General features: G+C 42.6%; 1 protein-coding gene across 4 annotated transcripts in view; it reads left to right on the top strand.

The window, feature by feature from the left end:
* Positions 1-14,117, top strand: part of limk1a (LIM domain kinase 1a) — a 144,779-nt gene that overhangs the window by 111,992 nt on the left and 18,670 nt on the right. For all 4 annotated transcript variants that reach the window (XM_060905776.1, XM_060905778.1, XM_060905777.1 and 1 more), the window contains one exon: positions 12,485-12,594. In XM_060905776.1, the coding sequence (XP_060761759.1) occupies positions 12,485-12,594 (110 nt within the window). The remainder of the gene's footprint in view (positions 1-12,484; positions 12,595-14,117) is intronic.

Raw genomic sequence — 14,117 nt, forward strand, 5'->3', positions numbered from 1 at the left:
CTAAGTGGAGATGGCGTCATCGGTCGAACGGTTGGACTGGTATGCAAACTGGAAAGGGTCCGGGGGGGGGCAGACTTGATATGCTGCATGACTAGCTGCTCGAAGCACTTAATGAGGATGGGAGTGAGTGCGACTGTGCGGTAGTCATTGAAGCAGGAGGGAGACGTCTTCTTCGGGACTGGGATGATGGTGGTGGCTTTGAGGCACGTGGGGACAACAGCCTGGCTCAACGAGATGTTGAAGATGTCTGTAAAGACATCTGTGAGCTCCTCGGCACAGTCTCTCAGGACACAACCAGGAATGTTATCAGGACCTGGGGCTTTCCGTGCATTTGTCGTCCTGAGAGCTCTCCTTACGCTGTCTGGGGACAGCGTCAACACCTGGTCGCCGGGAGGTGAGGTCTTCTGTGCTGTTGTCTGCCTCAAAGCGAGCGAAGAAGTTGTTCAACTGATTCAGCAGAGAGGTGGAGTTGTCACAGGTCTGCGGTGAGGGCTTGTAGTCTGTGACGGTCTGAATCCCCCGCCACAGGTTTCTGGTGTCTCTGCTGTCGTTGAAGTAGTCAGCAATGTTCCTGGAATACTGTCTCTTGGCCACCCTGATGCCTCGTGACAGGTTGGCCCTAGCTGTCCTCAGGAGCCTGTGGGCTTCCCCTGTCAGCCATGGCTTCTGATTGGCCCGAATGGAGATGGTTCTGGTGACTGTAACGTCGTCCATGCACTTCATGTAGGCAGTGACGGTCTCCATGTACTTCTGGAGATCTGTGGTGGTGTTGTAGGTGGCCGCCTGTCTGAACATGCTCCGGTCAGTGGTGGAAAAACAGTCCTGGAGTGCCTCTGAGGACCCCTCTGGCCACACATGTACCTGCTTTGTAGCTGGCTTGGTGACTTTAACTAGTGGCCTGTATGCTGGCATTAGCATAACAGTGGAGTGATCTGAAGCCCCAAGGTGGGGGAGGGGGAGAGCTTTGTAGGCACCTCTATGCATGGTGTAAACATTGTCCAGAGTATTGTTTCCACGTGTGGGAAAGTTGATATGACCATAGAGTTTTGGAAACACGCTCTTGGGGTTTGCATGGTTGAAATCCCTAGCCAGGATGAGGAAAGCATCTGGGTTGGCTGTCTGCTGCTCACTGATATGCTGATAGAGTTCATTCAGTGTTTCACTCCTGTTATGGACCACTTTCATGTGACGTCACAGCCGATCCAGATTGTAAACAGACGCCATCTTGTCAAACGCCATATTTCCGCCTTCTACTTCTACTTCTGGTTCTACTTCTGGTTCTACCTTTTCTTCTGGAAAACCTACAATTCTACTACAACGTCAGCTCCACTGAAAATCAATAAAACATAAGACGAGTGGAATCCTGTGTCCGAGTCCTTCCCTTTCAAGTGTGGGAAACCCATGATGCTCACATACACTTGACAGTAGGCTGCCACGGGACCCTGACAGGCGTGCAAAATGGATTGCTGCTATCAGGTATACCATATATACAGTAATAGTGATAGACTACTGATACTTGATCTAACTGATAATATAAAATATTCAACCATAATAGTGGATATGGCGGTGCATGATAGGGATGCTGCGGCTACAAGCTCTCCCTACCTGTGCACGTTTTTTGTTTTTTGTGTGTATTTTTGCGTGTTCGTCTGTACCGGACTTCAATATCCACTACAACCATATGGACTTACTGGACATTGGTTTCCAGCAGAAAATGACGGTTTGTAGCGATTTCGATCGCATGCACAACATTCCGGATGAGATAGCGAGACCAGCGGGGTCTCCGTGAATTGTTATCGGGTCTGGCAGGCGAAGGAGGCGGCGTCAGGAGAGGAAGCAAAAGTGAGGCTGCAGAGCCGGCCTGTTGACTAAGCTCAGAAAACAGCCACTCAAATCTCCACTGCCAAGCCGCTATCTCTCCAACGCCAGATCCATGGTAAACAAGACGGACGATTTGGAATTACAGCTGGAATTACCTTATTCTATTCTATTCTATAATCGGCTGGTCAGTGCTAGTACTCAATACTTAAGTGACTTACCCGTCCAATGAGGATTGTTATTTTCTTGTTTACAAGATGCCACATCTGAGGGGGGCTGACAAATCCTGAATTTCTGTAAAGATAACTGTCCAGAGATTTATAAGCACGCAGTGCTTCACCACTGAACAGCGAGGGAAAGTTGATGAGGTAATTATACACATCTGGGTATTCCACCTCTGGCAGTTCAATATCCACTGACACGGTCGTGAAAACTACGTCCGGTAATCGATAAGGGTCACTAATCTGTAGGTCGTTTATTTTAGACATATATCTAGTTATCTGTTCATTAGAAAAATGAGCCGTGTTGTCTGTCGGTTGAAATTGATCCATTTTGTACACGAGTGCAGCAGTATTTAGCTGTGTTGTTGACCGACAAGATGGCGGCTGTTTACATTCCGGTCACGTAACTGGAAGAGGTTTATTGGAGCCAGGAGGGATGTATATTGCTACCAGCAATATGGCTGTAAATTCCCTCGGCAGGTAGAATGGCCTGCACTTAATAATTATAAACTCCACCAGTGGTGAGCAGTGTTTGCAGACCACGACAACATTGCAGCACCAGGCATCACTGATGTAAAAACATTCCTCCGCTGTGAGTCCCCCCCGACTAGTGCTCTGTCTGTCCGGTAGCATGTTAGCCGGGCTAGCTGAATGGCACAGTCCGGGACGCTATCTTTAAGCCATGTTTCCACAAACACAAGGACACAACACTCATTCACAGACTTAGAAGGTGAGCGGAGTAGACGGACATAATCCAGCTTGTTGTCCAGCGAGCGTACGTTGGCCAGAGTGATGGTAGGGATAGCCGGCCAGTGAGGGCTAGCCTAGCCTGGATACCTCCGTGCTTGCCCCCTTCTGCTTCCGCATGTTCCGCCTGTGGCGCCTCCACTGTGGGCTGGATGCAGGAGTGGGGGTCGGTGGTTGAGCAGGCCTCTGGAGCAAACCATAGTCGCATAGCACTTCCACATCCGCTGAATTTATATCCATGAATGTGGTTCTGCGGATGTCAAGCAGAAACTCACGGGAATATGTGTGCCTTAAGACTGATGGACACAACAAAGACAAACAGATGCACGCTGTTTTAAAACACGAAAACACCGTTCTGTCAGGACGGAGAGGAGCCTCTGCATGTGTAGATGCTGCCATTTTTTATTATTATTTTTTAAGCTGTCTAAGTTTCTAAAAGCCTAAATAAATAGACGTTAAGCTACGCTGTCAGAAATAGGGGTATAGTAGGAGTCCATTTCTGTCCCCCAAGATTCAGTCTGCACTAATGTACCCCCTAGGGCTTATTATTGGACCTCAAGGTAACCGTGTACGTTTTTAGGGCCAAAAAGGTACTTGTATGTTCCCAAGCAGTATATAAAGGGTACATGGTGGCGGGGGGGCGGTGGTGGTGGTGACTGGCCCCCCTAAAATTATGTTGGAGGGCTGTGCCCCCCCAAGTTACACTGGGAGTCCTTTGACTATTACAGGAAGAAAAGGAGAGAGTAGTGTGAATAAACAGCCCACTGCACACCTTTTTGTCTTCCCTTATTAAATCCCGCTGCGTCCCTTCATCCCGGCGCCCCGGCGGCATCCCTTTGTGCTATAGGTTGGTTGCACCCGTTTGCACCAAAACCAATGTAAATTAGCCTGGGTCTGACGTCACCGATTGCCTCCGCTTTCTGGGATTTTCCTTATTTGGCTTACGCAGAACGTAGTGTGTGTATTTACTCGCATGTAAACACAGTAGAAAGTACCAAACCCATGGTAAGAGGGTGTTATCCTCTCAACGATACTAAGGAGACGTAATTACGTTATAGTATCATTGGTTCTGTTTCATATAGGAAAAAAAAATACATGGACGAAATGTACTCTAATAGAGACATTTAAACTTAGTTTTACTCTGCCAAAATTTGCCTCTCAAAATGTGGGAAATAGCGTTTTAGAGGGTTAAAAATTCCAGAATTTCCTGGGGGGGCATGCCCCTGGGTTCCCCTAGATTTGGCACGCAACGCATAACTTCCTCCCGCCGCTTCTGGTACAAATACGTACCTTAGAGGGTACTGCCCCAATGACAAGCCATTGCACCCCTAAAGGTACAATAATGTACTTTATTTTCTGAGAGTGTATGTTGTAGACATTAAACTATACGTTTTAAAACTCTCTTAGCTATTAAACGTATGAATGGTGATGCAATAGTTTGCTTGATGTATCGGTGTAAAAAAAAAAAAGTAACCTCAAAAAAATTTACTGAATTCACACTACTCTGTTCAATACATAGTGTGAGAACATTCGCAGGGGAAATGCATGTGAAGGCAAATATTTAAATATCCTGTCAAATTTAGTCATACACAAAAAAAAAGGTGTAAATGATTAGTAAATGTCTGTTCATAGTGAAATACCAGTTGTGTTTGGTGGAAGGTTGCCAACATGAAACATTTTTAGTTTTTAGGCAAATTCCTGTGTAGCCGGTCAGTCATGTCATATTTAAAGCAGCAGCAGAGATGGATGGATAGATAGATAGAAATGATTAAATAAGCTCTTGTTCCAAACGAGAAGTACTTCATTTACAGTTCCTTCTACAGCATATTGGTCTGCAAGAATATGATCAATAAAAGTCTGGCTGCGTTTTCAGATTAAACACTGGCGGTCAGGCCTAAATGAACATGTTTAAGTGATTTTAGGGCAAACCTCATGTCCCACAACCTTCAGACACCCTCTTTACTAGGTGTATCTGATTCATACTTTGGGTCAAATGTTTCCCTTAAATACTCCTCACTCGACTGCTAGGCAGCACATTCTTTGTATTTTGAACTTTTCACAGATGTCACTGTCCAACGTTTTTATTGGTTCATAGGCATGAGGAATTAAAAAAAAAAAAGAGGAACTTTTTGGAGCACATGAATATGATGAGCACTCACATGAGAAGGGAACGTTTTATAAACTTTCCATAGCAGCATATCACGGAAAAGAAGGATTTCCCATAAACCGTTCTCCAGATCTTGTCCTTGGTTAGAAAGTGCGTCAGTGGACTGTATTTATTAGGAGCCATGTGTCAATGAGATGATAATTGAGAGATAGCAAGAAGGTTGTTCTGGGGTCCAGGAGGCTATAATAAAGAACCAAAACGTGGTGTTTTTTGTTACAGATGTTTGGGTTAGGTTGAAATGAAAAGCTGCGGGCTATGTTTATCTCTTTTTAGGACTAAACGTCCCCATAATATTGTGTGATTTGTTTTGAATTTTGGCTGATCGCCATGGGCGTTTCTTACAAATGAAGGAGAAAAGAAGCACAAAAAGGTTTCCTTTTGGTGTCGGCTTAGCATCATCAGGCCATGTTAATACAGAAGTCGATACAAAGAGCTTACAGGATTACGTGTGTGTGTATCGTGAGCTGAAACGGTTTCCGGCGAAAATCAAATCTCCTTGAGAAAGAAGAGAGACACAGATGTAGACTAATGGACCAGTGAGTCTAATGGACCTTATGGTGTGTCTTTCTTTCTTCCTGTGACCTTGATGGGTTTGGACTGCCTGGCTGTCCCTCCTCCATGCATGGAAAACAGTTGTTCATGTTGTGAAGTGCTCTCGACCACACGAGATGCTGTTTTTTCGACAACTGCTTTATTGCAGAAGTGGTCAGAAAGTATTTTGAACGCATGCTTTTCAGCCTGTTTGTGGTCAGACAGTTGTTGTTTACTGAGGCTTTAGGCGTGTAAGGGTCCTGACAAATGGTTCTCGTGAAATGGTAGCATCTGTGGAGAAAGAAGAGGAGGATGGCGTCATGGCTGTTTCCTCTCCTCTGGTGGGCTTTTGCTGTGGTTCACACCTTTTTGCTGCGGTTGTATCCTGAAATAGCTTGGGTTTTAGGTCGACCTTGACTGTTTTACTATACCAGAATTACTCACTGGTTACTTTACAGATTAGCAATGCACTGATGGCATATTTTTCAGACAAAGTCCAAGTATACAATTTTGGTACTTGTAACTTACAGAGAATTTAAGCAAACGGGGGACTTCTCGTGCTGAGTTTTGTGTCCAAGATGTTCATGTTGGAACAGGATCTGTAATAGAAATTGTAAGGATGTCTGACCTGAGCATACAGAATTTGATCAGTGAGCATGGTCATTAAACACAGCTTGCCATGAATTGTACACGCGAGCGCATAGCACAGAGGTCAGTGCTCGCTGAATTGAATTGCTCACTTGCACGACAGTTTTTCTACAAAATACACAAATGGTTAAAGCTAGACGGCCTTTCGATTTCATAAAATCGGTGAAATTTAGCTCCCTCTGAAATTTGGTCATTGTGATGCATGTTTATTTCTGTAATATTGCAAAAAAAGGCCATTCTGTGGCTGGGAAGTTATTACATTTGAGTGGATTCCTGAGCAAATAATGTCCATGAAATCGCATGCTTTGTGCAGACAGAGGAAGTCCGTCTGTGCATGCGCAGGTTTACCTTCTTTTGGGTTTTACGGCAGCTGGCATCCAGAGTGTCGCATTACTGCCATCTACAGGTTTATCTTTGACTGTGCACTGACAGTTCCATCATTCTGTCGCTAAACGAACAGCTGATCACACCGAGGTGCTCGCTGAGCGCCGATTATTTATTAGTTTGGTCCTGCGTTTCCTTTCCTTCGTATATAACGTAACGTCTTTTCTTCTCGCTTTCCGTTACTGTAGTCGGTCTTTCACATTTCATTCACACACTCGCGTCCTCCATTTGCTCTCCTGTTTCAAATTTGTATCCCACAATGCCTTGCGTGAACAGGCAAAGCCCACCTGGTGTAGTATCTTGAATTGGGTCATGGTGAAGCAGGAAAAAATAGCAGAGAATTTAGGGTCATGTGGCCCTAAATTCATTAATTGTTCCATTTAAAAAAAAATAAATAAAATAATAGGAAGTCTGTGATTTTCGAATTCAGGAGCTTTCGTTCCACTAAACAAAAATAATTGGGGGGGGGGGGATTCTTTTTGTGACCTACACTTGAAAAATCTGAAAGGCAGTCTACCTTTAATGGGAAGAGCTATTTTAATTTCTTTACTAACTTCTTGGAAATTTTAAAATGTGCAAGGTATTTAGATGGAAAGTGTAATGATTTGAAAACCTTTCAGCCCCTGTACATCAACTTTTAATGCATCTCAGTATCTAGTAATGTATCTAATTACTCTCTGTATAGAGGCAGTTTATTAAGTTGTACTCATCACTGACAACGTGATTAATTTTGATGGTTGGAATCTGATTTGCTCTCCATTCCATAAAGGATGGAGGCTCATTTAAAGCACTCGGACATCCTGACGTGTTTGCTAACAAGGTTAACAGTATTAGTTAAACTGCATCATTGTGTGAAAGTTGTTAATTCTTGGACGCAATTAATGATCAAAACATACCAGAAGTTTGTAATGATCTGGTATGGACATGAGTGTTTTACTGGGAAATACACCAATTGCATTTTTCATACAAGTTACAGCCCGGACATAAATCTCGGTATGTCACTCATGAGGAAATCGATGAATTGTTTTGATAAATGTGGGTACTTTTTGTTTGTGAATGTGTCTGTATAATAAAAAGAGAATCGCACGTTGTCTTGATATGAAGTTTATCTTCTCGTGTTGAAAAACACTCATCTTTCATATGAAATACATCGCGGATCTGTGTGACATTTAAATAATATTGGTTGGCTTTGAGTGGTCTATCAGATATATTCCATTCAGCTAGCATGATATTGAACTCGTCTTCAACTCGTTCAGTATCATGCTAGCTGAATGGAATAGATCTGATGGACCACAAAAAAGCCATTATTATTATTATTATACATACACACTCTTTATATCAGCATTCCTGAAAGCTAAAGTGAGCTTAACCGTAAGTCGGCGCCGTCAGTGCAGCAGTGAAGTAACCTTCCAGCCGGTGTAGCATTCATCAGTAGTGTTAGCAAATACTAATAAAGCAGTCAAGCTAGCGCTGACAACCGAGAAACTAAGATTTCTGTCTCCGGACTCTTCTTCCACACATGCTCGCTACAGTATCTTGCACTCATGCTCAAGTATTCATTTCCTTCTGTAACTTACTTAGTTACTTTTCGACAACTACATACAACGGAGCGATCTGGCAGCCTGCCGCTAATCCCTTACAAAATCCTTTGCCCTGTTGCTTTTTTGGTGTGTCTGGCTAAGTTTTGGCCGAGCTGAAGTCCCAGCTCTAATAGTAACGGTTCGCCACTGACGTACACACACACACACTCTTCCAGTTTTTTGCTGTCCGTTGGTTTGTTTTTCTCTTGTAAATATGCGTGAATATCTAATGAAGTTTTGGTAGCCTTTCAGGTGTTCAAAGCATCTCTCTTTCCCAGTGAACAAAGAAATGCTTCTGCGCATGCGCGGCAGAAAACTTCCTCGTTGAATATTCGCTTCAGCTCCGATGTGTGACGTCATGTTGTCTTGACAACGGCGCAATATCGTAAACCATATTCAACGCTCATTCTCCATTGTGTAGAGTGGCGTAGGATGAGCGATATGCTAACAATGTTGCATGCTATCAAACCAAATGAATGAAACCCGCTAGAAGGGAATGGAATACATGGGTTTTTTTTTTTTTTTTTTTTTTATTCCATCGAAAAAGTGTCCTGTATGTATAATAATTACCGATATTTCACTCCGGTGACGTCACTCCCAGTGTTTTCCCGCTGACTAGACGCACATTGTCAAAATGCCGAAATTAAAATTCTTTTGATTTAACTTGCGTATTGTTTTGTGGATGCGTCCATATAATATAAAGAACATTACACGGCGACGTGAAGATAAGTTTATCTTCTCGTGTTGAAAATTATTTCATTCGTTTGCTTCACTCACTCGTGAAATATCCATTCACCGCTCGAAGATGAACTTCATGTCTATGCGCAACCGTTTAATGTCCTCTATATGTTGTCATACTGCACAGCTCTCGTTGCTGTTTACATCCAGCTTTCCAAACAAGAATCAGTTGAATGACCTTGTGTTTGAATGCTTGTGCTGAAAGCCAGCAGGTCTGATAACATTCTGAGCGTGAAGTCATTGTGCTGAAATGTGTTCAGTGCTGACTCATACTTGCTGCTCTAAGATAAGCCATTTTATTTCAAGCTCAGTCCAAGTCTCCATATTAAGTCCATGTTCATGGGATTAGGTGTCATTATTCGGGCATCATTTAACATTGCTTAGCTTGGAAGGAAGGCTATTGATTTTTATATTCATAGACACTAGGAAATATGTGGAAGCTGACTGTTTGGCTGATTGAGAGATTTGAGCTGTATCCTTACGTGAAGACTTTATATTTGTATATAACATTACTTACGTGACCCTCATAAAAGAAAATTGCCGCGTCGATAAGGCGATCACTGATTGGATGTCGGAAGCATGTCCAAACTGAGCGACTAGAGTGAATTTATATCCCAGTGATGTTCTTTTCTGCTGTGATGAGCAGTGTTTGGATCAATGGGCATCGATTTTCTGTTTGAGCACAGCTTGTTTTTGCTGACTGTTGGATTCTAGGGGTCTAAGGGTCATGTCTGCGGTCATAGATCTGTTTTCTAAATTCAACTCTTGCTTTAATTTGTCTTACTTTGCAGCTTGATGATGACTAATATTACTTGTAGTAATAGTTACACATATAAAAAGTCATTCGATTCACGTTATTGACTTGAATATTCCTTTTGTCAAATTAACTTTTCTTAATAAACAAATAATTGACCCTTATTTATGAAAGTTGGAGTAAAATATAGTAGCTGATAACTTAACTTTCATTTTAATAAAAGGAACATTCATCTTAATAAACATTTAAGATAACATTTAAAACATGAAACAAAAGATAGCTCCGACTTCTTGTACAGTCACGCAACAGCTCTTTCCCATTTTAGATCAGTTTTTTTGCAGCATTAGAGCTGCGTTACTTCCACCTACGTGAAGTCACGCGCAATCCCTCTGCTGTCTAAATGATGCAATTACAGTTTGAAAAAACTAAGATTACACAGCCTGATGATCACAGTTAAATTTCATATCATCGTAATTTTTTGTATCGCGATTTATCATTGCATGATAGCGGAGCAAAGCGCCATAATTAAAAGAATATGGTAATTCAGGGACCTGATTTTTGACGGCTTTTGCGACTGGATGACGAACATGTAACACCACTGGGTACACGATCGTAAGTGCAAGGCAACATATCTCAACACTTGACCACCGGACAACAAAATTTGTCTTTATTTACGCAAGATAGATGGGTTTTTATCCAGCTCTTGTTTTAAATTTGCTTTTTTAAATAATAATAATGTGGGATTATTTACCAACGCATTTTACTCATCGGGAGCTCTGCTTTTAGGCATGGTCACATTTATTTATTTATTTATTTATTACTCCCAAGAGGAAAAAATTTGAGGATGAGGGAACAACTGCCTGTAAAGCCTAGGTCACAACCGGACGTACGATTTTTTTGGCCGTGCGATTTTTTTTTTTTTTTTTTTTTTTTAGGCCGTTTCCCAAATCGCTGCTTTTTTTTTTTTTTTTTTTTTTTTTGGTTCGTGGAGAAAGATGCACGTTGGCCGTAAGTTTGTCTTGCAACCTGAAAAAAACATAAGCGCCCATAGAGTTTGTTGGACATGACAAAGAACCTCTGCGGCCAGTCTACAGCTCGAAAATCAGCACATCACACGCGAGCCCTCCGTGCGTTTCTTGCGGTTTTTGCACGTAGACCGGCCGTAGGAGTATGGAATCAATTTTGTGCCAAAATGTTCATACAATACTTTTGAAATATCAAACAAAAACGACAAATCAAAATACAAAAAAACAAAAAAAAAGTCAATTTTTTTAGACTGGCAAACAAATTATTCGTATAATCGTGCAAAATATCAGTCTGTTACGCTTCAGAAACCTTTTATTTTTGTTCCGCGTCTTTCTCAGTTTTGTTTGACGTAATTTATTTTGGTAGCGATTCCAGCTTTCTCGTTTGCGCTCCCTGACTTCTTTTTGCTTGCAGTTTTGGCACAAACTTCACGTGTGGGCGGGCTGTCCAGGAATGCATTCCCATTGGGTAACTTGTGTTTGACTTACAGCTACGCTCAGCGATTCCCCTGGAAGCTGTTGCGGTCACTGTTTGACGAGTGACCGATCCATTGACGGTAAACAAGGATGGAGTGGACTTCAGTGGCGACTGTGATATTGAATTAATTCAACAAAGTGTAAATTCAATATCATAGTCGCCACTGAAGTCCACTCCACCCTTGTTTACCGTCAATGGATCGGTCACTCGTCAAACAGTCCGCCAGAATCCGAGTAGGGAATGGCTGAGCGTAGCTGTCAGTCAAACACAAGTTAGCCAATGGGAATGCATTCCTGGACAGCCCACCCACACGTGAAGTTTGTGCCAAAACTGCAAGTAAAAAGTCAGGGAGCGCAAACGAGAAAGCTGGAATCGCAACCAAAATAAATTACGTCAAACAAAACTGAGAAAGACGCGGAACAAAAATAAAAGGTTTCTGAAGAGTAATAGACTGATATTTTGCACGATTACACGAATAATTTGTTTGCCAGTCTAAAAAAATTTACTTTTTTGGGGTTTTTTTTGTATTTTGATTTGTCGTTTTTGTTTGATATTTCAAAAGTATTGTATGAACATTTTGGCACAAAATTGATTCCATATAGGAGCACGTACGGCCGGTTGTGACCGAGGCTTAACTTTTAGAATGCAAGTGATAACAGGAGCTAACTTTGTTTCATAGACAGTCCAAAAAACTAAATGGTACCTATAAGTGGACCAAAAATATGATCATCTTGCATAGGAGTGTTTTTTTTGTTGTTGTTGTTTGTTTGTTTTTAAATGGAGGTTAAAAAAAATTATTAGTTTTGGCAAACCTGTGCTATATAAAGTATAAAACATTCCAGGGCATGTTACAGGAAAATAATTAACTAGATACCGGCTGACTAAAGTCACAGTAATTTGCGCTAGCTGTTACAAACCGAGACGTCTGGTCACTATAGATCCGGAACGCTAAGAGCTAAAGAATGATGCTTAGTGAGAAAAAGTTGCGCCCTTCCTCCCTTGGGGGGGGTAATCTATTTGAAAAAACTCATGAAAATTGAGCAAGTAATTGAAAAAAAAAAAAAATCCCGTTTTCCATGAATCATTCTGGATCAGCACCAAAAGTCATAGCAACATAATTAAGCCCAGACGTATTCTTTATGTGAAATTTGGTGGCGATTGGTTGAACACTGAGAGAGAAATGGCGTCTTAAAAATGTTAGTATAATAATAATAATCATGAGGAAGAAGAATAAAGTAGAAAGATCCTGAATGAGGGTAACAATTTGGACCAGCGCTGCTAGCACAAATTAATAATCATTGATTGATGATTTTCTTATAACGACATACTCCATTGCTTTGAATCTTCACTTCAATAACGCTAATATCTTCATGAACTCTTAATTGTTTTTCAGGTCGCAGGCGAGCAGAAGTATCACCCCGAGTGTTTCACCTGCCTGAATTGTCGCACCTTCATCGGCGATGGAGACAACTACGCTCTGGTGGAGAGGTCCAAGCTGTACTGGTGAGTCATACTGAAACCGTCAACCTGTTATCTGAATTTGAAATCTCAACCTTCACTGCATTTCAGGTAAAGGATTATTTCAGGGTAATTTAAAGTTACTTGTAATTTGGAATGCAGCAAGTGGAGTCACCTGACTTGTTTCGACAAGTAGAGGAAGTGTGTGTGTGATAAGAGATTTAAGGCCTGTCCACACAAGTACATTTTTGTCGAAGCCGCATAAATACTTTACCATTTCGGCCTCGTGTCCAGACGGATCTGGCTTTTTCGAAGTGTGAAACCGGTATTTTTTGAAAACGGGTCCCAGAGTGGGAAAATCCTAAAACGCCGGATAGCCCGGAGTCGTCTGGACGGCGAATGCGGATTTTTTTCAGAAACGATGACGTATAAGCCCTGCCTCTCTAAACTTTAACCTCAGCTGCCGCCGCTAGATGCGTCATAACAACAACAACAATGGCGGACTACAGGCTTGTGCTCATACTGCAGAAACGTCCAGTGTGACACGAAGTAGAAGTTCCACTTCATTGTTGGTCCACACAAAAGACTCTTCCTCTCAGTTGCGCTGGCCATGATCGTCCTCTTCTCGTGTTATGAGCTTGCTTGTAAACGGCGCCTGACCTTTTATACGCATGCTCCATGGCTTCTCTTCCGGTTTTAGTGTATTGGTGTGGCGGCGTCACAGCGCCACATACAGGCCTGGCATATGTACTACAGCGTTTTGGGTCGTTTCCAGTGAATCCATGTGGACGCAGATATTTCTGGAAACGATGCCGTGTTTACGGAGATTTTTTTCAAAACGACAGCGTATTGGGCGGCACGGTGGTGTAGTGGTTAACGCTGTCGCCTCACAGCAAGAAGGTCCGGGTTCGAGCCCCGTGGCCGGCGAGGGCCTTTCTGTGTGGAGTTTGCATGTTCTCCCCGTGTCCGCGTGGGTTTCCTCTGGGTGCTCCGGTTTCCCCCACAGTCCAAAGACATGCAGGTTAGGTTAACTGGTGACTCTAAATTGACCGTAGGTGTAAATGTGAGTGTGAATGGTTGTCTGTGTCTATGTGTCAGCCCTGTGATGACCTGGCGACTTGTCCAAGGTGTACCCTACCTTTCGCCCGTAGTCAGCTGGGATAGGCTCCAGCTTGCCTGCGACCCTGTAGAACAGGATAAAGCGGCTAGAGATGATGAGATGAGATGAGACAGCGTATTGGGGGAGGCCGCGTACTCGTGTGGACGGGCCCTTAGTTTTGTGACTTGGCAGCATTACATGGTGGTGTGTTCTTTCAGAAATGAATGTCTGCATTGTAGTAGAGGAGCGGGTTTGTTTGGATTGCTTACTCAGTCGGAATTAGGTGTGTTAGAGCAGAGAAAGCAGTAAAATGGGCGGGGGGGAAGCAGGAACCTGGTCAGAAAAATGTGTCTTGTTAAATATTAGGTTAAAAAGCTTGTTAGATTAAAGTTTGTTAAAGTGATTTTAGGTTTTACTTTTGTTGGTTTCAGACTTCAAGAGTTTTGATTCCATCATAAATACAGGGCCG

Source organism: Neoarius graeffei, chromosome 23 (genome assembly GCF_027579695.1).
Source record: "Neoarius graeffei isolate fNeoGra1 chromosome 23, fNeoGra1.pri, whole genome shotgun sequence".
NCBI classification, from domain to species: domain Eukaryota; kingdom Metazoa; phylum Chordata; class Actinopteri; order Siluriformes; family Ariidae; genus Neoarius; species Neoarius graeffei.